Genomic DNA, 22802 nt, shown 5'->3' on the forward strand with positions numbered 1-22802 from the left:
GGTAATTCGTTTACCTAATGTCGATATTCGCAGACAGACGTACCAGACGTAGAACGTGATTCTCTTACACATATTCAAATTCAATCATTTTCAAAGAATGAATTATGCAAAGGCGAATTTTAACCATCCTATATATCCGTATATAGGTATAAATTTCACCACGTATAAGCATGCATTAAATTTTTTCAAGCGGCGTTTTTTCAGACACAATAAAAACACTCGAGCGTTATAATTACATCAATAATATTTTTAACTAAACTACTCACTTTCATTTTTTTTTTTTTTTTCAAAGAACCACCCAAAGGGCAACATCAACACAAAGTATCGTGGTAAGTGTAAATTTCACTCGTTCTATCGATCAAAGGAAGGGGTTACGGAGACGCATTGCGAGCAAGTACAGAAAGGCGCTTCGTTTCGTCGTAATAGTACTACTACTCTCTATTTTCGTACGGCTGGTTAGTATCAAAATACGCAGCTTAGGTAAAACTCTCCGATCATAAAACGCATTCGCAAGAAATGGGTTACGTCGAAAACGATTTTCTCAGTCCCAATTCCTGACATTTGGCATGGGAAATGGCATGAACAAGGTCAGTACAATCATTTAAATTTTTTCATTATCAAAGGCCCGAGTAGAAGTTTTTAAAAAATCACAATTTTTCTGCATTGTACATAAATTTTAAAAAATTTCATCCTCGAATCATCTCATCGTATTGCAATTTACGAATAACAGTCATTAATTCATTATCACATCACCGACTTGTATTTATTAAATGATTGATGTGTGCATTGCCACTTGCCAATGTTCGTGCCAGAAATTGATGCAAAAGCTTAAGCTGAATAAATGTTTTTCGCCGAAATGCAGCTTTTGTTCAATTAAAAATTAAATTGAATGAACTGAACTGATGCGACGAGTGGCTCGTCGTGTTATAGCGTTGAATGATTAAAAATTCATTTTTACTAGCCTACGAGTAGGTATATTGCTGTTGGTGTAATAAGATTGCTAAACGTGTTGAATTTCAAATCACATTGTCGGCAATTATTCGCTTATAGTACCTTTTATGAGAATATTTAGTCGACTTTTTTTTTTCAGTATTGTCGTTTGTTTATAGGTTTTATCATTTCTAGCCTCGTCATAAGCACGAATAATAAACGTAATGATGATTGCTATTTGATTGCATATTTACGTATTATTTGAACTCAATCGATTAATCATCGATACAAACATGCAATTTAAAATTTCGTACAAAGGGTAGATGGTATCTATCTATACCCATTGCACTTACCTATCTAATGTTTACAGGATGCGCAGAAATGTCGAGTAGGTACACCAAAGTAAGTTTTTTGTTAAAAATATATGTTGGCAACGTGAAATATGTAGATGCATATTATGATTGGTGGAATGTAATCACCTCAGTCTAACAACCAATCATGTGATATCATTTTTGTTATTCACTGTGACCAGCCGAAATATTTAACGAAAAACTTTTTCGGGGGTACTCGATATCTCTGCGCACCCTGTATGTGTATGTACAAAACAAATGCACTGCAAATAATGAATGTACGTTACTAGTACATATTTTTCTCTCGTATATTGTAAATTTATTGCACGCTGATATTGATTTACTTACTCTGAACTGAACATTTTCAATGGTGAAATTGATACCATAGAGGTGTACTTGCTTAAAATTAAAAAACAACCCCGAATGGAGTTGATTTTCATGTACCTATCTAGTAGATGTTTTAAAACTAGGTAGGTATAATCCGAAAAACAAGTATGAAAAAGTTCGACAACTTGAATAAAATTAAATTGAATTGTCTGGGAAAATTTTGAAAAGATAGTCCATTCAAGAAATTGTAAGACAAACTACATATCCACGTTTACACAATCAATCAGAGGTTCAGGGCACTGTTGAAAGCTTGCGATACAATCATGTGTACTTGAGTTAGACACACGTATTATTGTTCGCGCACACTTCACATTTCACCATAAGTTATTTTTTTATTGTTAAATTTTTCTTTTATATCTATTTTCACGAGATTGCGAATGTAAATATGAGCTACCTCGAGAGTGAAACAATTTTAAATTTTAGTTGAGCTTGGTTTTATCCTGAAATATACATATATAGATATTCGTACCTGCAGAAATTCATCCACTTGTCAAAATAGGTAGGGAACATTACGTCTTTTACCTACTCGTGGAATACAGGGTGCCCAGAAATATCGAGCACCCCTAAAAAAGTTTTCTACTAAAATACTTTGGTTGGTCACAGTCTGGGCACTCTGTAGGTGTTTGTAGGTATTTCGATTCGAAAAAAGAACTTTGCAAGTCTGCATGTACAGGGTGCCCAGAAATATCGAGCACTCCTAAGAAAGTTTTTCATTAAAAATATAGGTTGGCAATAACGTGAAATAGATGCGTATGATTGGTGGAATGTTATCTCTCCAGTCCAACAACCAATCATGTGCCATCATTATTATCATTCACTGTGACCAACCAAAGTATTTTAGTAGACAACTTTTTTAGGGGTGCTCGATATTTCTGGGCACCCTGTAGGTACCAATCGACCCATATTGAACCTATGGTAATCATTTCATGATAAAAAAAACTAATTTGCAAGTGACCTTTCGAAAAAAATTTGTAAATTCACCGAAGAAAACTGCTAAAAGTTGTCAATTTCTTAATTAAAGAAAACCGACTAGAATTTCATACTAAATTGAAAAAAAATACCGTAGAAACTTATATATCATGAGCTAAAAAAAAATGGCGATTATCGTTAGCTAAAAAATTGCACGGAAGCTACAAAATAATGCACTCACAAATTCACAATACGCTTTTGCCGACTCTGAAATTTTTTTCGGGGTGTTTATAATTGCAGGATTATTACACCCGCGAAGAAAGGGGGTTTCGATTTGAAAAAAAAAAGTTCAAGACGTAAATTTCAATATTTACTTCCATTCACTCAATAAATTGAATTGTTTCAATTCTTCAAAAAACACTGGACAAAATAAAATTAATCAATTTTTTCAACTAAGTAGGTATATAAAAAAAAGTAGGTTGGTAACTTCGTATTTTTGATCAACGTTAGAAGATTCCGTTTGCGTTGAAAATTACGAAGTTTAGTCCCTATGGAATACAGCGTTGATGAGTGCAAAAAATTGCAAAATTTGTTTCTAATGTCTTTCTCAATTCAATTTTTTTTTTTACAATTAAAATAGCCCTAACTTTTGAATTATTTGAAACGGAGGCATGGAATTCATGCCATCATAGAGAGCTCGAAGTTTTTTCATTTTGAAAGCATCAAATGGTACCTACCTACTCTCTAAATTTGAAACAGTCAATTTCACTGCTTAGCAGTCACGACATTTTGCCTTTTTAAAGCAGTAGTTTTTTTTTACTGCAAAACAGTGAAAAATTACTGAATTGGTCAGTAAAAAATCATTTTGACTGACCAATTCAGTAATTTTTCACTGTTTTGCAGTAAAAAAAACTACTGCTTTAAAAAGGCAAAATGTCGTGACTGCTAAGCAGTGAAATTTGACTGCTTTAAATTTAGAGAGTATAGGTACCTAATAAGTTTTCAAAAAGTATAAAAATCAAGATTCTTAACAAAACTTTGAAAAAAATCAACATTTTGTTTACCACTTTCAAAAGTCGAGTCCCACATCATGAGATGAGAACTCAAATTTGAAAATTTTTGAAAAAATTTAACACCCAGTAGGTATTATTTAAGATTTGGTCCAAAATGTACTTGGGCTTTTAATGTAAATTTACTCTCAAAATCAAGAAGTTAGGTAAACATGCATGCGCGAGCTCAACATTACGAGTACCTACCTAATTTCCAAGTTTCATTCTGAAAGGGCATCCTGTATCTAAAATGTCAATGTTTCTTCCACCCTGACATGTGACATACTCCATCGAGGTAACTTTACACCTCTCAATTTATACAATTTCATCGGCTCTTAATATTTGTCCATTAAGTAGGTATTAGCTACCTACTTATTCAATCTGAATACTAGAGCTACATATACAATATACATTTACGTACTAACTAAAAACTACCTAATTGGGACACTTTAAAACGCCACATTAATTGCATTCTTAAATTTTTAATAAGATTGGGTTTTTTAACAAAATGTAGAAAACAAAAATTACAATTCTTCTGGAATCTCGATTAGGTATACCTATTTAGTATTAGTTGGTAATTAGAAGAAAAAAATCCAACTTGGTTGCTACCTACGTTGAAAGTTGATAGCTATACCTACCTAGACATCATTGAAAGGTCGTTTGTTGAAAATTGTTTATTGGATAAATTTAAAATTACCATTATTTTTATCGATTTACTTTTTCCCCAAGCTGACGTTTTGTTTTTTCCGTGTCATTCACATTTAAGGTGTATTGCATGCAAAAATGTCTGCATTTCAAGGTACCTAACATGATTTTTCTCCCGATAAAACGTAGCAGGTATTTAATAATTAATCCCTTTTTCTACGAATGTGATTTTTAAACTATTGGTTAGGTTGAAGTAAATAGAATCAAAAATAAATTCCGGCACGAACTTCCTTATACAACATTTGTACCTACAAAAAGGCAGAACGAATTTAAATCCTGAATTAAAGGTTGATGACCGCGAACGGAAAGAAGATAGGTAGGTATTTTTAAACAAAAGTACTTCCTTTGATCCCGTTAATTAACCCTTGAAAACTGCTAAATGAAAAAAATCAAAGGTTATGAAACCTTTTTTCATTTTATACATTCTACGTTACGAAGAATTTGCAAGAAAGACGTAATAATGCGAAAATAACCGTTGTGGGAATTTTATGTGGGAAAACCTCCCTTAGGAGGCGTTCATGTAAATAAATTGAGATATAGCGTGATTTCTTCACTTTTTATTCCGACTTTGGTAAAATATACAGTTAGGTAGGTTAGGTGTTCGAAAAATTGTTTGTTTTTTGAAGCTATATCAGCGAAATACTATTAGAAAATTTTTGAATTTACCTTACTTGGTCGTGAAATTTTCAGCCTTGGTTTATTGGTTATCGATCGGTTTGCATAGTTTATTTTATGGTTTACTGTTTCAGTGTTCTTGCTTTATTATGATTTAGGTTGATATGTACCTTACCTTTTTCCTACAGACTTTTTATGGTTCCAAAAAATTGAAAAAAATCATAAAATTTATAATTGGATTTTCAATTGTGTTTTCAATATGTACCTACACATATATGTTAGGTACCTACCTGCGTATGAGATACTTTTAACTACAAATGCTTAGTAGGCCTAATATGTTTTCCCTGATGGGCAATGGGTATAGATAGATGCAAAAGGAAGTAGTTAGATAAGTACCTACCTATTTGGATAAATTTCACATAAAATATCTAATTAATGAATTCAAGTTCATTGAACTTTGACTACGATTTGTACTGTCACATAATTTACCTATGCTCAATGATCAGAAAACTAAAGGTTCAATTTGCTGAAAGACATTCGCATGAAAGGATTAGCTATTTATACCTACGTAATTTCTGTTTTCAGATAATGCCTGGACTATATGTTGGTAATTATAGAGATTCTAAGGATTCTGCTCAACTGGAAAAATTTAAAATCACGCATATACTGTCCATTCATGACGCAGCTAAAAGAGTTTACCCAGTAAGTGTAATAGATTTTCATTTTCTTTATTTTTCTTTTCGTTGTAAATACGATTCATTTTACATTTGTATGCTTACATACATATAAATCCACCAGTGATTATACATACCTACATAATACTCACATAAAAACGAGTAAAACGAACGAACTTGCTCAACGTTGCGTAAATATTTCTTCCCTTAAAAAAGGTTGTATAGTTTTAAATGCAAACGACTCAAGAACGATGAATAATCGCCAAAACCTGACCTTTTGCGTAGTTACAAAATTTAATTTTTAAGCGCTATTAAACACCATATTTTCCATTTTTTTTTCTGTCCTATTTCGTGCGTTATCAAATCTGAACAGATTTATGGCTTTCTTGAAAATTTTCTTTTCTTTTCAAACATTTCGTGGAAAGAATAATTTATATTATTTATTTGATATTAAAATTTACGAACGTTTTGATTTTGTGCAAAAGCAAACAAAGAACTTTTTTTCGATAAAAAATGATAGGTACCTATTTAAAACATGTTACATATTATACTCGTACAATGTATTTTTAGTCACGAATATGACTTATGTGCATTTGTAAAATTTATTTTAGAGCTGAATAAATGAATCATTTGAGATTCGAAAATTTACAAATACACTTTTCTATCCATTCTATGGTTTATAAAAATGAAAAATGATTTAAAAATCTGTTGCAATAAAAATTACCTACGTCATTCTGGAATGACTGCATAAAAATTAGATCACAGGGACATAAGATGCATAATAACTTGAAATTTTTCCATACTTAGTTATTTTCTTTGAAATTAATTTTTAGAATCTCCGGTACGATAATAATAAACTGAAAGGGGAGGCAGGTTGAAACACTACTCGATAAGAGTAGATAAGATATTTTTTCGAACGAAAAAAGGCCGTTAAAAAAAATAAAATTTTAAAAATCTGTTTTTTTTTTAAATAAAAAAAATGTTTTTTGCGTTTGATTCTTTGACCTTATTTACAAATGGTAGCAGAGAAGGAGTTCCCATAACACATTTTTTGGATTCCAGCATCTTAGCACCGCTGTAACGATTATAAGTACCTAGGTACCTACTTAGTCGTTGATAATGCCCATCGTTTTTCGCGTCTTATTCATTGTGAGAATTTTAGAAATAATTTTCAGGAAAATAAATTTTGAAAACAATAATTTCAAGTTTGTGCTTCTCGTTCCCCTGCGATCTAATCAATATGCAATTGTTATAAAATTATGTAGGTACCTTACTATAGTTGCATACTCATCCACTCGAAGTAACCGATCAGCTCAGAGGTTTATGTACTTACATTGCAGGAAGAATGGGTTAGGTTCATTGAGATTTTTTTTTAAAAAAAAGGTAAAACTACTTAGCTGTACGACGTACGTGTTTCAAAAAGACAATCCTTGTTTAAAACACTTTCGCATTCGTTAACTCGCCATAAAAAATCGAAATGTTCGTAATTAGGGAGCAGTAATAAGTAACTTAGACATTTTTTCTCTCTTTTCACCAAGATTGTCAATGTTGATTTTTCTTTACTTTACTTTTCAATAATGTTCAATTATTTAGATTTTTTTAGACCTCTGAATTTTTATGGACACCAAGTTTTTTGGTTAGGTATAGCCATAGATAACTTAAAATTGTTGAAAGTTGACTCAGGCCTTTAATTCTGAGGAGCAAAGGTGCAGTGTATGAATTATTTTTAAATCAACTCTCGCTCCAGCTGGGAAAATGAATATCGTGGAGTCGAGTGTATGCTTCTATTGAAAGAGAATAGTATTTAATGGTCAATTTAAATTCTTTTAAGCAGTATTATGCCACTTTTCATTATTTTAAAGCGTCCATCTAGAATATTTGAATGTCATCTACGAGTGTTCCTAATTGACCGTGCCACACACTGTCAATTATTTTACATTATGGGAGGTGGGTAGGATTTTATAACGAATTGAATCAATACGTAAAGTGTAGGTAAATGTTGATGATTTGTATACAAAAGAAAAAAAACTGAAACGAGATTCTAATATTACCATATGAAATAAGTACCTATGCAATCGTTTTCAGGACAAACATTACCTTTGTGTGCTTGCTTCCGATACTCCAAGTCAAAATTTAAGTCAATATTTTCCCCTATGTAACGATTTCATTCATGCTGCCCGCTTAAGAGATGGCAACGTACTAATTCACTGGTATGTATGTCTCCTACTTAGTTGTAATCAATCTTCATGGTTCATGAATACCGTAGAAACAATAATTTTAAAAGTTTTTATGCATGATTCACTGTTTTGTACAGTTTAGCTGGAATGTCTCGTAGTGTAACCGTAACAGTAGCTTATATAATGAGTGTAACTACATTGAATTGGAAAGAAGCTTTGAAAGTTGTAAGAGTTGGAAGAGCAGTAGCGAATCCCAATTCAGGTTTTCAGAAACAGTTGCAAGATTTTGAAAATTCTCGATTGCTAGAGGTAATTGCTTAAATTTTTCATAAACCATACGATAAGTAGGCAAAATTGTAATTTTAAAATAATTGATCATCTTAGGAGCGTAAAAGACTGAAAGAACGATTTCCTAGCGTAGCTTTGATAGAACTAGACGAGCATCACTGTCAGTCAATGTTGAAATCATACCAAAAATTGATCATTTCCAAACATATTTGCGAAGGAAATTGTTCTAAAGGAGAAACATGTCCAACTGGAATATGCAACTTGCAAACCAACAAGTAAAGTTTGTTTCCTTTTTTTTCAACTACTTATTAGCTTATTTATTTATTACCTACCTATTTTTAAATTTTTTAGTTTTTTTTCTCGTTTTCACTTTTTTTTACCATACATTTGATTTTTTTATGGTAGATACCTACTTAATAAGCCTACAAAAAATCTTAAATGTCACCGCTTATTACGCTGCGATCTGCAGCAAGCTGCTGTAATGCTTTTTTCATGATAGGATAGGTATAAAAATCACCCTGGTAATTATTCAAGCGAGGTAACTTGACTAAATTTTCATTTTGTTCACGCCAAAATTTCAAAATTTCATATAAAGAAATTCGCAATACGCAAAACCTAAAAAGACTGATACCTACACGTATAAAAAGAAAATAGGTAGGTAGTGTATCGGTTTACTTCATAATTAATAAGTCTGAGTGTGAATTTCCAAAACGTAAACAGATAGTTTATATTTTAGCAAGTTAAGGGTTGCACATCGAACAAAATTCATTTATCAAGAAATTTTTGGAACAAATCCAATTTGTCTCGCAGTATAACAATTTAACTTTTAAACGATAAATAACCCATTACACAATGCTTTCCAAATTCAATTAAACTACGGCAACACAAATTACTTATCGTAAACTACCTATTAATGCGAATCGACAACAAAATTTCAATTGTGCAGCATTTACTCGACAGTTTTCGAAGTGTTAAATCAATAACTCTTGACATACATTGCATTACAGAAAAAAAGGAAAGAAAAAGAGAAAAAGTCAGCAAATTAAATTTCCGCATGATGTGTAGATATCCACTTGAGTTTTTTTTTGAAGAGTAGGTATGCAATATCAAAGAATTTTAATGAAAAGAATGATTATTAATTGAAAAATATACCTATATTTTCAAACACTTGGAGCTGAACTGTATTATGTCTTTTAATAATGACCCATATGCTGAAGAATCTCTATCAAAAATAGCATTGTGTGCGTAAAAAATACAATCATCTTATCTCTTAGGTAGGTACTACCTATACGATAAAAGAAATCGATTGGATAAAAATTGAGATACTCGTAGCTAGTCAGCGCCTTCGTTTTATTCCTACACGCTTGAGTATTCTTCAATTAAATTTTAGAAACATGTACCTAAAAGCAGATTTTATAACTGATTAAATTTCAATTTACTTACATACATTATTTTTTTCGTAGGAAATTGGTAAGAAAAAGTTCCATGACTGCGAGAACTTCTTCAATGAATGCTCCGTCAACATCTAAAGGCCGATTAGATCCATTCAAAAGGCCTTCAAGTGGTCCAGCAATTCTCATGAGTTCATCAAGTCTACCTCCATCTCGCGTAAATTCAGTACAAAGTCTACCAGATTTGGGTGATAATGAAAAACCACATTTTATGTCTGCCCCATCCACACCACAACGATGTTCAAATCGTAGAAGTGCGTTTAGTATACGTAATATTGCTCCAATAGTTGATTTAGATGAAATAATGCCATTTGAAGATAGATTAAATGAGTAAAATTATACTACTCACTTAAATAAGTGACAAATTAATTCATGATTTGAGTGAGTTTGTTTTTTTTTCAATTTTTATTTTAAATCATGTTTTATAACTTAAAAAAAAAACATTATATTTACTTGGAAGGTACCTAGATGGGTGCCCCATTTTCCTTCAAATCAACAAATCAGATATTGGAGTGCAATATTTTTTTGCCTAGGTAGGTATTTTATGTTGATTACTTCTCAGTTCTCAAAACAAAAATCAATGTTTGATCTCAAAAGCTGCAATCAAAACGTAAGATTAAAATCAATCAAATTTTCAAAAAATGATATCATGAATATGATTTTTAAACTGTTGATAGACACACAATTATTTGCTATACTAAAGGTTGATCTTTTTAATATGTAGGTATAGTGTTAGGTACTCTCTAAAAAATTACACTTTCAATTCAAATTAGATTCTATAAAATATCACAAAACCCACACTGCTATGCTTCGCAAACAAAATTTAAATTTACATCGGTACAATTCAACTTGGAGTGTAGGTAATTTCAACGCATAGGTATTAAGACCACAAATTCTTTTTCTTTGAATCAGTAGATGAGGTCTTGAATTTGTGTAGGTACCTTCGATTTAGATTGTAAAGAACAACAGTACCTATATGTATTGTCGAGCTTTTGCATCAATTTTTGTTGAAATTAACTCGGTAGGTAAAGAATTTCAGAATTATTGCGCCCAAGGTGTACTCGCAATTTCTGTATGAAATACTACTACGCTTAGTTATAATTTCCATGTGAAAAGTGATAGAATGATGTGTGTCCAGGCATCTCTTTTTAGAAAGATGTACTCAAATATTTTTCTTAAATTAATTTAAGTTGCTATTGTATTGTATTTAGTATAAGTATACTTAGAATATGAATTTTTATTTATTTTGGAATTTTTTAAAATGCATTTTAGTCACTAATATTTTTATTTTCCTTTGTTGATTGAATTTTGTTGGATTGTGATATGATTTATTCATTATGATTATTTTTTTTTTTTTTTTAGTAATTTTGAGTGATTGAAAAAAAATATGTGCCTATTTTCAACGTAGTATTGATATTATGTATATTATGTACTTGCAGTTATTTGCTAAAACGTGAAATTTAGTCACCTCGATAAATTTATTACCTACTCAATAATACATACCTACTTCCTGTGGGGAAGCCATAAATAACTCGATAAATGTCACAAAAATGAAGTCGAAATTCAGTATCAAGTTTAATGGATTTTTAAAATTTGGTCTGTCAAGCTCAAAAACGAAAAAAAAAATGAAATACCTGTACGTTTTATAAATCCTACCATCATAAACATCTAAGTACGTATTCTTGCTGGTACATACATACATACATACATATCTATCTGCCTACCTGAGTACCTACCTACCAAAAAAAAATAATAGTTTCTGAAATACATACCTACTCGTAATTTGCTCGTAAATTAAAAAAAAAATGATTGACCCACTTAATTACAAAACAAATGAGCATAGATTTAATGAAAATTGACGATTTTGAGCAATATTGAGACTAGAAAATTTTTTAAATCAATACAAAATTGAAAATAGTGTGTAGGTGACGGTACATTATTTCGTGTAGGTAGGTATGTAGGTGCTTAATTCACTGTAATATGACAATCTCTGTTGGTGATTTACTGACGTAATCACTTGCAGTAATTATGTTACCTTTTACCTACGAAATGCAATTAGTACGTATCGTTCGTAAGTCAAATGTCAAATTAGAACCCAACTCTGAAATAGTTCAAACATGTTCCATACTTTATTCATACTACCTATTTAAAAAATGATTTGTTTAATTAACTATACCTACTTAATTCAAAATGAATTGTCTAACTAAATGTACACAAAATGCTGTGAGGTCGATTTGTTTTTGTATAGAATTGTTACGCATCGTTTTTATGATACCTACCTATAGTTATTTAATAATTTTTGTTAAAACGTTGACACTTTTTTAAAAATGTTTATTTGAATTTTTACTTTATTAGTTGGAAAAAATAAATGTTAATGCAATATTTCACATGTTTTTTCATTCTTCTTTGAAAGGGACTGAAATATCATAGGTATAGGTTGAATCCACATGATGGAAATGGAAACTCTGGTCATAAAATTGAAAGTGCTTCAAACTTTAAATGAGCTTACAAAACATACAGGGTGCCCAGAAATATCGAGCACCCCTAAGAAAGTTTTTCATTAAAAATATAGGTTGGCAACGTGAAATAGATGAATATGATTGGTGGAATGTTATCTCTCCAGTCCAACAACCAATCATGTGCTATCATTATTATCATTCACTATGACCAACCGAAGTATTTTAGTAGAAAACTTTTTTAGGGGTGCTTGATATTTCTGGGCACCCTGTGCCTGTATGTGTACCTGATCGGCCGAGATGATAAACGAAAATTTTTAATAGCAAAATTCTGTAATTTTGCTTTTATCAAGTTAATTTATTCAACTCAAGTTTCAATTTATGTGAGGATCGTAATGGCACAGATTGTTTCTTACTTCTTAGCGATATCTGCTTCAATAGACAATAGACATTGAATAAAATCAAGAAAATACAAGTTTCAATTTTTACTTGGTGAAATAATTTATATTTCACACAGGTAGGTACATTGGTATGGTACATACATTCGTCTTTCGAATTTCGCTTGACATTGAAAAAATGTTAGATTTCTCACGGCGAGTATTTTACATTAATTTAAATTTCATTACCTATGGCTAAAGTGCTACCTATGGCTATACCTACCTATGTACTTACTTCTACACAGTACATTTTTCAAAGTCTTCCCATTATTTTTTTTCTTGTAAAAAAAAAGATTATATTAATTAAAATAAGAAATTTGAATATAATTAAAATGAAACCAAAAATATTGTTCTTGATTCCTCAGGGAAGTGTATAGCTTCTTGCCTCGGCCTCGCGCGGTCAAAGTCCAAATTTTTGATATTGAATAATTGCAAATTTGGAAAAAGTTTGTATGTACTTACTTAATACTTACTAAGTTACTACCTATGTTTTGGATTTGGGTGGGTTAATGACTTGTGACAATTTCAAATTGACAAAATGACAAATTTGAAATGAGGAGCTTGGTGACAAAGTTAGACAAACGCCACGGAGGGCGCATACGGAAAGGGACCTAACGACCAAAAAAAAAAAAAAAAAAAGTTCTCCGAAATTGTTGTAGGAACTCTGTAAAGGTTCCTACAACAATTTCGGAGAACTTTTTTTTTTTTGGTCGTTAGGTCCCTTTCCGTATGCGCCCTCCGTGGCGTTTGTCTAACTTTGTCACCAAGCTCCTCAAATTATTACAAAACAAAAATTGAAATATTTTATTTTTTGCCATGTCATGTTTTTATGTTTGCTAAATTGCTAATTTGCTATTTTGCTATTTTGCTTCCGTTTGCGTTTTGGCGCTTTGGCTGTTTCGCGATTCGCTGTTTTGCGCTAGTTTTAATTTTCATCGAAGTATGGAGGCAACACTGTGAGATTATTACTTTCCGTTCTTGTTTTGTGAGTTGGCAACGCTGATGGTCCCGGGAAAAAGTAATCAATTTGATTTTGTATGTATTTTTGTTGTGTGCTGCTCATTTAATATTTCCGATGTATCAATGTGTTAATTAACGTTTCAGTTGAAAAATAAATGCATAACGTTCAACTTATTACCATGATTATTTAGTATTTTTGCCAATTGTGCTTATGGTTAACGTAGTGTGATGCTGAAGCCTGGTTGTTTTATTTATTAATGTGGGTGGAGTATATCGTCGAGCTGTAAAATGGCAGAAGATGAAATTCTTTTCGATGATGTTTATACTTTGGGAGATATCGTCGGAAAGTACGTAGAAATTAGTGATAGTGTTCAAAAATTAGAGCTTCACCTTAAGTACCCATTACCAATTCATCGTCATCAATTGTAAATGAGTAGAATGTTAACGATGAGTGAACAGAATGTCTTTTATCACCATAGTAGTAAACAGTACAACTAGAGTGATTCAAGATAGAAAATGAATTATACTTTTAACGAATATCCAAATGTAATCCATATTTCATGTGTATTTGCAGGGGCCCACACAGTTTAGTACGCAAATGTGTTCACAAACAAACTGAGCACCAGTTCGCCGTCAAGATAGTTGATGTTGCAAAGTATTCTAGCAGTCCAGGACTTTCGACTGATGGTTATTATTCATGTTTCTCTTCATGTATAATGATTCACTTATATCGTAGTTGTGTATTAATGACGGTTTATTTAATGTATTGATAGATTTGAAACGCGAGGCAACGATATGTCATATGCTGAAACATCCTCATATCGTGGAACTGTTAGAAACCTACAGTTCAGAAGGTTTACTATACATGGTTTTCGAATAGTATGTAACATTTCTGACATTTTGATGTTCCATTTAACTGAAAAATGTCTAGTTTCGGATCTTTGAAATGTATTTTGTTTTATAGCATGGAAGGATCCGATGTATGTTTTGAAATAGTTGAACGTGTTAAGGCTGGATTTGTGTACAGCGAAGCTGTAGCCAGGTACGAAACTTTGAAGTAGTGTAATGTGGTATCAGACTGTTCATTTATTCATATCCATTTGAATTTTTCAGTCATTACATGAGGCAGATTATGGAAGCAATAAGATACTGCCATGAAAACGATATTATCCATAGAGATATAAAACCTCACTGTATATTGTTAGCATCCAAAGAAAACTGCTCTCCGGTCAAAGTTGGAGGATTTGGAGTTGCGGTACAGTTACAAAATGGCAAAGTTATTAGTTCTGGTGAGTTGAAATGATACCTGCGTTGAGAATACTCAACATTATACGATGCGACGTCGTTGAATTCGAAAAGCATTCCGAAAGGTTCACACGTTATAAGTCGAAATTTTTACCACTTTGCCTGAGATGATTAACGGTTTCACGTATTTATGTATTTTAGTTTCTCGTTCTCTTTCGTATGAACATTTACCCGAGTTGGAGAAAATTGAAGTAGCTGAAAATCATGGTATTTTTCAATGTTCATTTCTCGCTTGTACAGTATTTTCGCGTTGTTAGCTTTCTATCGTAGTTGAGTAGAATTTTAATAAGTTCAGATTTGAAAATAAGTGAATAACGCTGCGTCAAAATTATCTATTCGTCATATTTTTGGTGTGAAAAATATAAGTAATACGTTGTTTAGTTGGTCATTCGGACCGACGGTCTAAAATTATTCGTAACCATTACTGGTTCACCATAGATGTAGGTAATATGTATATCATCTCATTTTGTAGTAAATGCGCCAAAAGTTGAAGAATTGATGCATTTTTATTCATATCTGCTAAAGCAATAGCATCTAGCTTTATATATTTTGCCCTTAGAATTGTTTTTATTTATTCGTGTATCTTTTTAAATTTTTAAAAATGATTGCTTTTTGTAATCCGTACATCTTGAGATCTCTTCTATGATTTTCAAAAAATCATGTTGATTGCTTGTAGAACATTGTATATTTCAGTGGTAGACAAAAGCACTTATTTTGATTTGAATGAAGGAACTTTACTTATGGTTAAAGCGTAACATAGGAATGAAAATAAATTTTTCGAAAATCCAAGTTTCTCTGCTTGAATATTGCAATTATTTTCCTCAAAATAAGAAATTTATTAGTCGGTATTTCAATAGAGAAGCCAAATCATAATGAATTTTTACGCCAGATTGAAGCAGTTAACATATTTTATCTGAAAAGTACTTCATTCTTTAATGTACGTGCTTTAGTTATTGACCTTGGAAATGCGTCATGTCATCAAAAATACAGAGTAACAAAATGCACTCGATGTTGAGTGATTTTGACTTTTCTTTCCTAGATGTAGCATTGAATATTGATTTTTTTTGAGACGAGAGGAAGGGATAGGCGGTCAAATAGTTGATTATCAGACGATTTTCAGTATCCAATTATAATGTTTTAAAAAATAGTATTATGTATTCAAATGACCTTTTTCGTATTTAGTTTCCGAAATTTCTTTCATTTCTACTATCAACGTGAATAAATTTATCGCAAAATAACTTTTGATATGTAAGTTATCATTGAAAAGCATATTATTCAATTCTCTCACATGTAATTGATTATTTAATCAAATGAATTTTGAATACCTTTATCGAGAAAATGAAATTTTGATGTAATTTCAGTCATGATGCAAAGGATTTTTGTAATTTGTACAAAATATTTAGCGTTGAGAAAAAAATTAACGAAAAATAAACTTCGAGTTGAAAATATTTGGAGAGAAAAATTCTTGTTTCTGTTAATATTTCAGAAAAGTAAATATTGGTACCATAACGCTGTCATTTTGAAATTGTTGAATGTATGTATTACTATAATTGAACACTTTTTTTTAAATTGATGTTTGAGGTACAATTTTAACGTATTACTCGTAAGTTGGTTTTAAAAATTTGTTTTTTTTTGTGGATAAAGTCAATGGGCAATTAGGTAATGGAAAAAATTACGGTGTGAAAATTATTCGTTGATATTTGAGAGAAAATTCGGTACATTATTTCTGGTACATGTGAAGCTAATTAACAGAAAATTCGCATTGAAAGGCATATATGTTTTTATTAATGTAGTTTTAATCAAATATTTTCCACAGAGGCCAACGTAGGAACTGCTCATTACGTTGCTCCAGAAATAATTGAGAAGAAACAGTTTGGTAAACCGGGAGATATATGGTCTTGCGGGATTATATTACACTTACTTTTGGCGGGTTCCGTACCGTTTGCAGGATCTGGGGAACGACTTCAACGAAATATTTGTCGTGGCAGACTGAAGGTAATTTGAATTTAATAGCTTTTGTAGTTTCTAAACTATACTTGGAATTTGTTTTGAGATTTATATACGGAGTATTTTTAGATTAAAATTTTCCAAGACTTTTCATTATGAGATGAAACAAAAAATGAATTATTGTCAACGATGAGTTTTTATTTTTTTCCTTCTTGTTTTATTAATAATTTCGGGTAATTTTTTTTTAGGTTGTAACTTTTTTTTTTGCCCAGTTTGGGAATTTATGTGGTGTTTTCGTTCATTATGTTTTTTATAACGTGTTTAATCACGTATTCGCACATCTATTTTTGAAATATCCTGTACGATTAATTATTCAGAAATGTGACCTGGGAGAATTTATCATACTATCGGGATTCGGCTGATTCAGTCTCGAATGAAAGTTCACGAGTGTTGAATATTCGAATTCGAGGCATTTCAATTTAATGTTTTATCCGGTCGAGGAATTCAAATCGTGACTTTTTAGTACAGATCGACAAATGTTTTAATTTTATAACGTGACAGGTGACATTACAGCTTTTTAAGCATTCATTAGAGTTGTACGTACTTACTTACCTACTAGGGACTGATAAAAATTTATTTCATTTTCTTTTGTCTCGAATTCCATAAATTTTCAATAATGTAAGAAACACACGTGAAATAGATTTTTTAATCTCGTGTAAAATTCAACAAACCATTGAGGAAAAAAGAAAAAAGCTCAATTAAAGAAAATTCATTTAAGCTTGTTCGATTATTGCAAGATAAATGGTTCAGCGTCGACCAATAAACAGTTTTTATGTAGCGTTGTGTAAACGTATATTTCACTTTTAATCGTAATCCTACATAGTATATAAGGGGTTTTCCTCCAATTAATACACTTTATCGTAGAAAGTTTTATAGAAAATTCTACGCTTGTGTTTAATTTAGACGAATACACCATTTTGGGAGTGTATAAGCGAAGCGGCGAAAGATCTATTGAAACGTATGCTGATTGTTGATCCGAATAAAAGAATAACGGTTCAGGAAATATTGAATCATCGTTGGTTAAGGGTAAGTTGATTACAAATTGTTCGACCGGAATCGTTAACTGTATTAGTAAAATTCTGTTTTCTTATTCCAGGATCGGGATAAATGCGCTAAAATGCATTTATCTGGTACGGTAGAAGAGTTGAAAAAGTTTAATACTCGTCGTAGATTAATGGGTGCCATATTGAATGCTGCTTCGTCGCCTAGATGGGCCTTACTATGTAACGATACGTTATCCGATGTAGACCAGTTTTCTGATTTTAATTCAGACGAAGGCACTTCGAAAGGTGAGATGACGCTTTGCAAGAGTTATTCAATTCGTTGAAACTAAAATGTCTTGATTAATTTTTACTTTTTTTGTGTGTAGCTGTCAATACTATATTTGATAGCATAGATGATCTAAGATGTTTGGAAAATATTAGTATTGAAGACGAGTATACAGTCGCTACGTTATTTGAAGATAAGCAATTACACGCGTTGTTAGAGGTGAGTAAGAAAATATTGCAAGAGAATTGATTTGGTGAATAGAACGGAAATGCTCCCGCTGAAATAAATCCGCCAAAAAAAGGCACGACATGACTCATTTATGGTAATGAATAAAAATGAATGGTTTTCAGAAAAATAAAAAATTTAAGATACGTAAGATTTTTTGTATCAGTAGCTTGAAAGGAGTGCATGCTGATTTTGTAGAATACAAAAAGATCTGAAAATTCTGTCGGGCAGCATGTGTCATACTCGAGTTCATTGAAAGTAATTTTATAAATTTGTTCGGAAGAAGTTACTTTTAGCTAAATGTTTCACTAAAGAGTTACCTCTCTTTGACTATTTTTGATTCCAGAAACTTACTTTTTAAAAATAAAATCAAGTGAATAAGAAAATTGAAAAAAAAATTATAAATTTCGATGGTTAGTTAATGAGCCTATTGCTGAGTTGAAAGCTGAAAAAGTTGTCTTGCTGCAATAAATAGGTATTCAGTTTTTTTTTTGTTTTGTTGACAAAGAATATTTTCGACCTACCTAATTGATTAAAATGTAGTTTTAATGCTTTTGGGGTCTACTTTTTGGATGGGAGAATTGAAAAAAGTGGTAAGAAATTCGATCAAGCAGTTGAAGTTTTGGTAGTCATCTTTTCTTTCCGCATTTCATTTTTCCTAGCGTTTTGAAGCCCACTTTTGATGATTTAATTTTCTTAGCGTTTTGAAGTAGCAAATCAATTTTTTTATGATTGAAAAAAAAAACTGAACTCCAGAAACACTTTCTTTGGTTTTTTACATGGAAAAAGAGTCTCTGAACTCTGAGACAACAAAAATGATGCGAGAAGGACAATTCACATGTTGTACAGCTGTCTAATCGATTTTGGTTATTCATTTCGAAATTAAGTCTCAAAATGGGATAAACGTCAAAAAAACTAAACTATATGATGAAAAAAAAAAAGATTCGCCAAGTTCCAATAGCCAACATTTTTTTTATACTGTTAGCTACCCTATGAACCTCTCATCCGTTTCTCCCTTCCACCTTGATTTAAAAGATGAAAAAAGCTGAAACTCAAATATGAGTTGACAACTAGAGATTATCGTTAAAAATACGAACAAAGAAAACCGTTGATTTTTTATTTTCCATAACCTTTCAACCGTTTAATTTAGAAAACTGTTTCCCCAATATATTTAAACTGGACCTTTTACCGTTTGGTGAATTTATTTCAGCGAATGTTCATTCACTTATTGAGTTATAGTTAAGTTACCTTCACCAAAGTGCTTATAACGTGTAATTTTGTTTGCGTAGTTATACGATTTCATATCTAGTAAGTTATTGAGTACACTACCTCGACCACCGAAGGACGCGTACTTCCGATATAGAGAGGTTATTGACATACTAAAGGATATAGACGACAGTTATTCTTTTCCAAGTAACGATAATCAACTGAAAAGAATCGTTCGCGAGCTGCTGGAACTTTTAACGAAGCCGCATATGAAGGTAAGTCGCTTGTGAAAATTATCAACAAAACGCTGGCATGAAAAAATTTCTGCTTCTATGAATAGAGATTATAAGTTACGACGGGATCGTATTACTCTTAAACTTTTGTAACCTTTTGAAGGAGAAAAAATTGCTCCTGCGGGTTACATTCATATTAGGGCCCTGAATAAAATTCGCGTAATTAAGGTTGGGTATCAAAGAGTTATTACGAGAGCTCTTCTCCTACTACGGTGAAGATTAAACGAAAGTTAAATGAATTCATCTTAGTTGTACGATAATGGAGGGAAAAATAGAAAGAAAATGCACGAACACGAACACTAATATCGTTTGAAATTTTTCTACGGTTTGTTGTATCAATAATTAAACCAACTTCTTGTGCAAGTTTTAATTAATTCGAGAAGTCGTAAAGAAGTTTTTCAAATCAAATTGAACCTTGTTGACTTCTACCAACATGTAAATAAGACAATTTCCCAATAAAATCAAAAAACTTCTATTAAACTGCCATTTATATGGAAATGCCAAATAGCTCTTATATTTTCCGGCAGTCGAGTAAATAAAAAGTTGTACTCGTATTATTTGTGTACAAAAACGGTAGGAAATTATTATACCGACTTCATTGAATTTTGACATTAATTACTCGCGATGGTTGAGAATGGTAAAAATGAAAAATACTTCGAGCTTATTCATTAAAAATGAAATAATAAAAAAGAAAACGAAATAGTCAAGTTGAAAAAAAAATATTTCGAACGAAAATTATGTTAACAAAAACGTATCAAGTTTTTCCCTCTTTTTTTCCTTTCCATTTTTTCCTTAAGTAAAAGCGATGGTAGGTGTATACGTGTTAATAGTTTTTCCTGCGATATTTTTTTCTTACTTTTTATTTCGTCTACCATTTAAAAACCTTACTTGAGATTTTCGTACGTGGTGTGTTTCATTTTATTTCTCTTAATTTCACCGTGCTACTAGGTAGGTACTTTTTTTCTTATAAAAAAAAAAAGGAAGAAAAAGGAACAAGATTTAGTAAGCTTTTAAAAATGTTTTATTCACATTTTTGTGTTTTAGTAGCTTTTGAAAAATACTATTAGTCTCGCGGGAATAAATGCAGTGTACCTAGACCACCTATTGTCTGTCGTAGTCTTTTTATTTAACGACAATTGAAATATTCGAGGTAATTTTTATACAAGTGTCCTGCAGTGCATGTTACTAAAAACAAAATTTCGACACGTAGGAACTAGGAACATTTGGTCAACTGTTACGAAATACTGCTACGTGTTTTTGCTTTTTTTCCTCTCTTATAAATATTTCAAATGTTTAGGCATCTTACCAGGTGTGTGGGTAAAATTAGATCATCTCTTTTCACATTCACGCTGAAATAAAATCTGCAATTGTCAACTTGTTTCTCTCTTTAAAAATTAAACAATGTGTTCGAAGAAATGAACAAAAAGTTTTGAGAAAAAATTGTTCCATCAATCTCATTTCCAATTCAAACGTATCGATTGCTATAACTTTTCGAAAAATAAATTTTAAATTCAAAAAATTTTCACGTCGAATACGAAAGAAACTGTGCCATATTCAGTTATGATAGATAAGTGTGCGGGAAAAAAATGTAAAATACATAAAAAGAATCTCGAATTCTTGTTTTTCTTTTTCCGGGATAGGTTTTCTTTAGATATTTTGTGACAGGTTTAAAAAGTTGATAGACATTGAATTATGGTTCACAATATCGTAAAGGATGTAATAATAACGTATTCGGTTCCAAGAAGAAAAAAAATCAACGTGAACGGAAAAACTAGGTACAGTGTTTATAAGTTACTCGAAGAATTTCCAAACATTGGTACAACTTATTCACCTTGTATACGACTATCTAAATTAGAAAAATTCGCGTCTCGTCACGAGAAAAGGTACAAGTATACCGAACGATTTAATACGTACATGATTCGAATACAAAGTACGTATATCGATACATGCTTTCATTTTCCAATGTCATCGTGTCACTTCAATGATTATTTCTTTAGTGGCGAAATGAAACGGCAAAACAAGCTGGAAACTGGCATTTTGTTTGACGTATGGAGGTATTGGAAAAAATAGATACGTTAAAAACATCGAATAAAAAAAAATTATCACTCAAAAACAACCTTTTTTTCTCAAATTAAAATCGCATTCTTAATATGAATTGGATTTTTTTTTAAACCATCTCGTATTTTGTATTTTGCTTGTCGAAAAATCGTTAATACGTTTAGAAAGTCGTCAAATAGATGTAAATATTGACAAAATGCCCGAATAATTTCATCCCGTCGATAATTTTTAAACGAGTTTTTCAGTAATTAATTTGCGTCGTTTTCTGACTGATGTCGGTTTTGTTAGAGCCGCCTGAGTGGAAAATAGGGTTAAAATAGAGGAGGAAAAAAGTTGAAGTCAAAACGTTGGGTAAATTGCGTTTTCAATCGTGAAAAATGCGAGAAATTATGTTTTTATTTGAGAACATTGGCGTGGCAGCGCTGTTTTTATAAATTTTGAAAACTTAAGAATGGTTTTTAAAAATTTAAAGATCGTATTTTTCTAATGTTAAAATCTACCTATGTTGGAGGATTCGAGATTGAGTTTTGAGAATTTGTAGTTTTCTGTCTCCACCTCTCTTCCCGTTCCCTTATAAATCATTCTTCGTTGTTCTCTTGCAATAAATCGTCACACGTTCTTGAAAATTGTGAAGGGAAGTTGGTGGGTGAGTTGAAAAAAGTGTATGCAAATGCATCCATGTATGCAACGTAAGTTTTCAATTTTAAATCATTTTGATGTTTTTACTGCCTTTACTTTCTTAATTTTCCTTAATAGGTACCTATTAAATTTTCATCCTCAAAATGGACCAATCACTTTGCTCGATTTTTAGTCGATAAAATTGTTCAGACAGATTTCTTATAAGTATGGATTGATCATTAAAATCGTCCATTTTTGATTATTTTTGTGTCCAATCAGGATTCGATATTCAAACTGTAATGGAATGGCTGAGTCCATTAGTATATTGAATTTTGATCTTATTCTTAAAGTTGATGGTGGGGATGGAGGGTTCTAGTACTGAAGTAAAAATTTCGTTCTACTACCTACAAGTTATTTTTATTAATATTTATAC

General features: G+C 31.4%; 2 protein-coding genes across 13 annotated transcripts in view; both read left to right on the forward strand.

Annotated features, from left to right (window-relative positions):
• The first annotated feature begins 393 nt into the window (after positions 1 to 393).
• LOC135839406 (dual specificity protein phosphatase 22) lies at positions 394 to 11920 on the forward strand. The gene is made up of 6 exons (XM_065355419.1): positions 394 to 587; positions 5531 to 5647; positions 7705 to 7829; positions 7934 to 8105; positions 8181 to 8359; positions 9548 to 11920. Exons 1-6 carry the CDS (start codon positions 567 to 569, stop codon positions 9867 to 9869), a joined length of 936 nt encoding a protein of 311 aa, XP_065211491.1. The 5' UTR covers positions 394 to 566; the 3' UTR covers positions 9870 to 11920.
• A 1535-nt stretch (positions 11921 to 13455) lies between these two features.
• CASK (peripheral plasma membrane protein CASK) overlaps positions 13456 to 22802 on the forward strand; it is a 94644-nt gene continuing 85297 nt past the window's right edge. For 9 of the 12 annotated variants that reach the window (XM_065355212.1, XM_065355220.1, XM_065355215.1 and 6 more), the window contains exons 1-11: positions 13456 to 13735; positions 13963 to 14075; positions 14162 to 14267; positions 14353 to 14430; positions 14502 to 14677; positions 14835 to 14900; positions 16510 to 16688; positions 17604 to 17726; positions 17797 to 17989; positions 18070 to 18188; positions 19484 to 19675. In XM_065355212.1, coding sequence (XP_065211284.1) covers positions 13677 to 13735; positions 13963 to 14075; positions 14162 to 14267; positions 14353 to 14430; positions 14502 to 14677; positions 14835 to 14900; positions 16510 to 16688; positions 17604 to 17726; positions 17797 to 17989; positions 18070 to 18188; positions 19484 to 19675 — 1404 coding nt within the window. In that variant the 5' untranslated portion in view covers positions 13456 to 13676. The remainder of the gene's footprint in view (positions 13736 to 13962; positions 14076 to 14161; positions 14268 to 14352; positions 14431 to 14501; positions 14678 to 14834; positions 14901 to 16509; positions 16689 to 17603; positions 17727 to 17796; positions 17990 to 18069; positions 18189 to 19483; positions 19676 to 22802) is intronic. The other 3 variants (XM_065355223.1, XM_065355224.1, XM_065355222.1) reach the window with 2 other exon arrangements.

The sequence above is a fragment of the Planococcus citri genome, chromosome 3 (assembly GCF_950023065.1).
Source record: "Planococcus citri chromosome 3, ihPlaCitr1.1, whole genome shotgun sequence".
NCBI lineage: Eukaryota > Metazoa > Arthropoda > Insecta > Hemiptera > Pseudococcidae > Planococcus > Planococcus citri.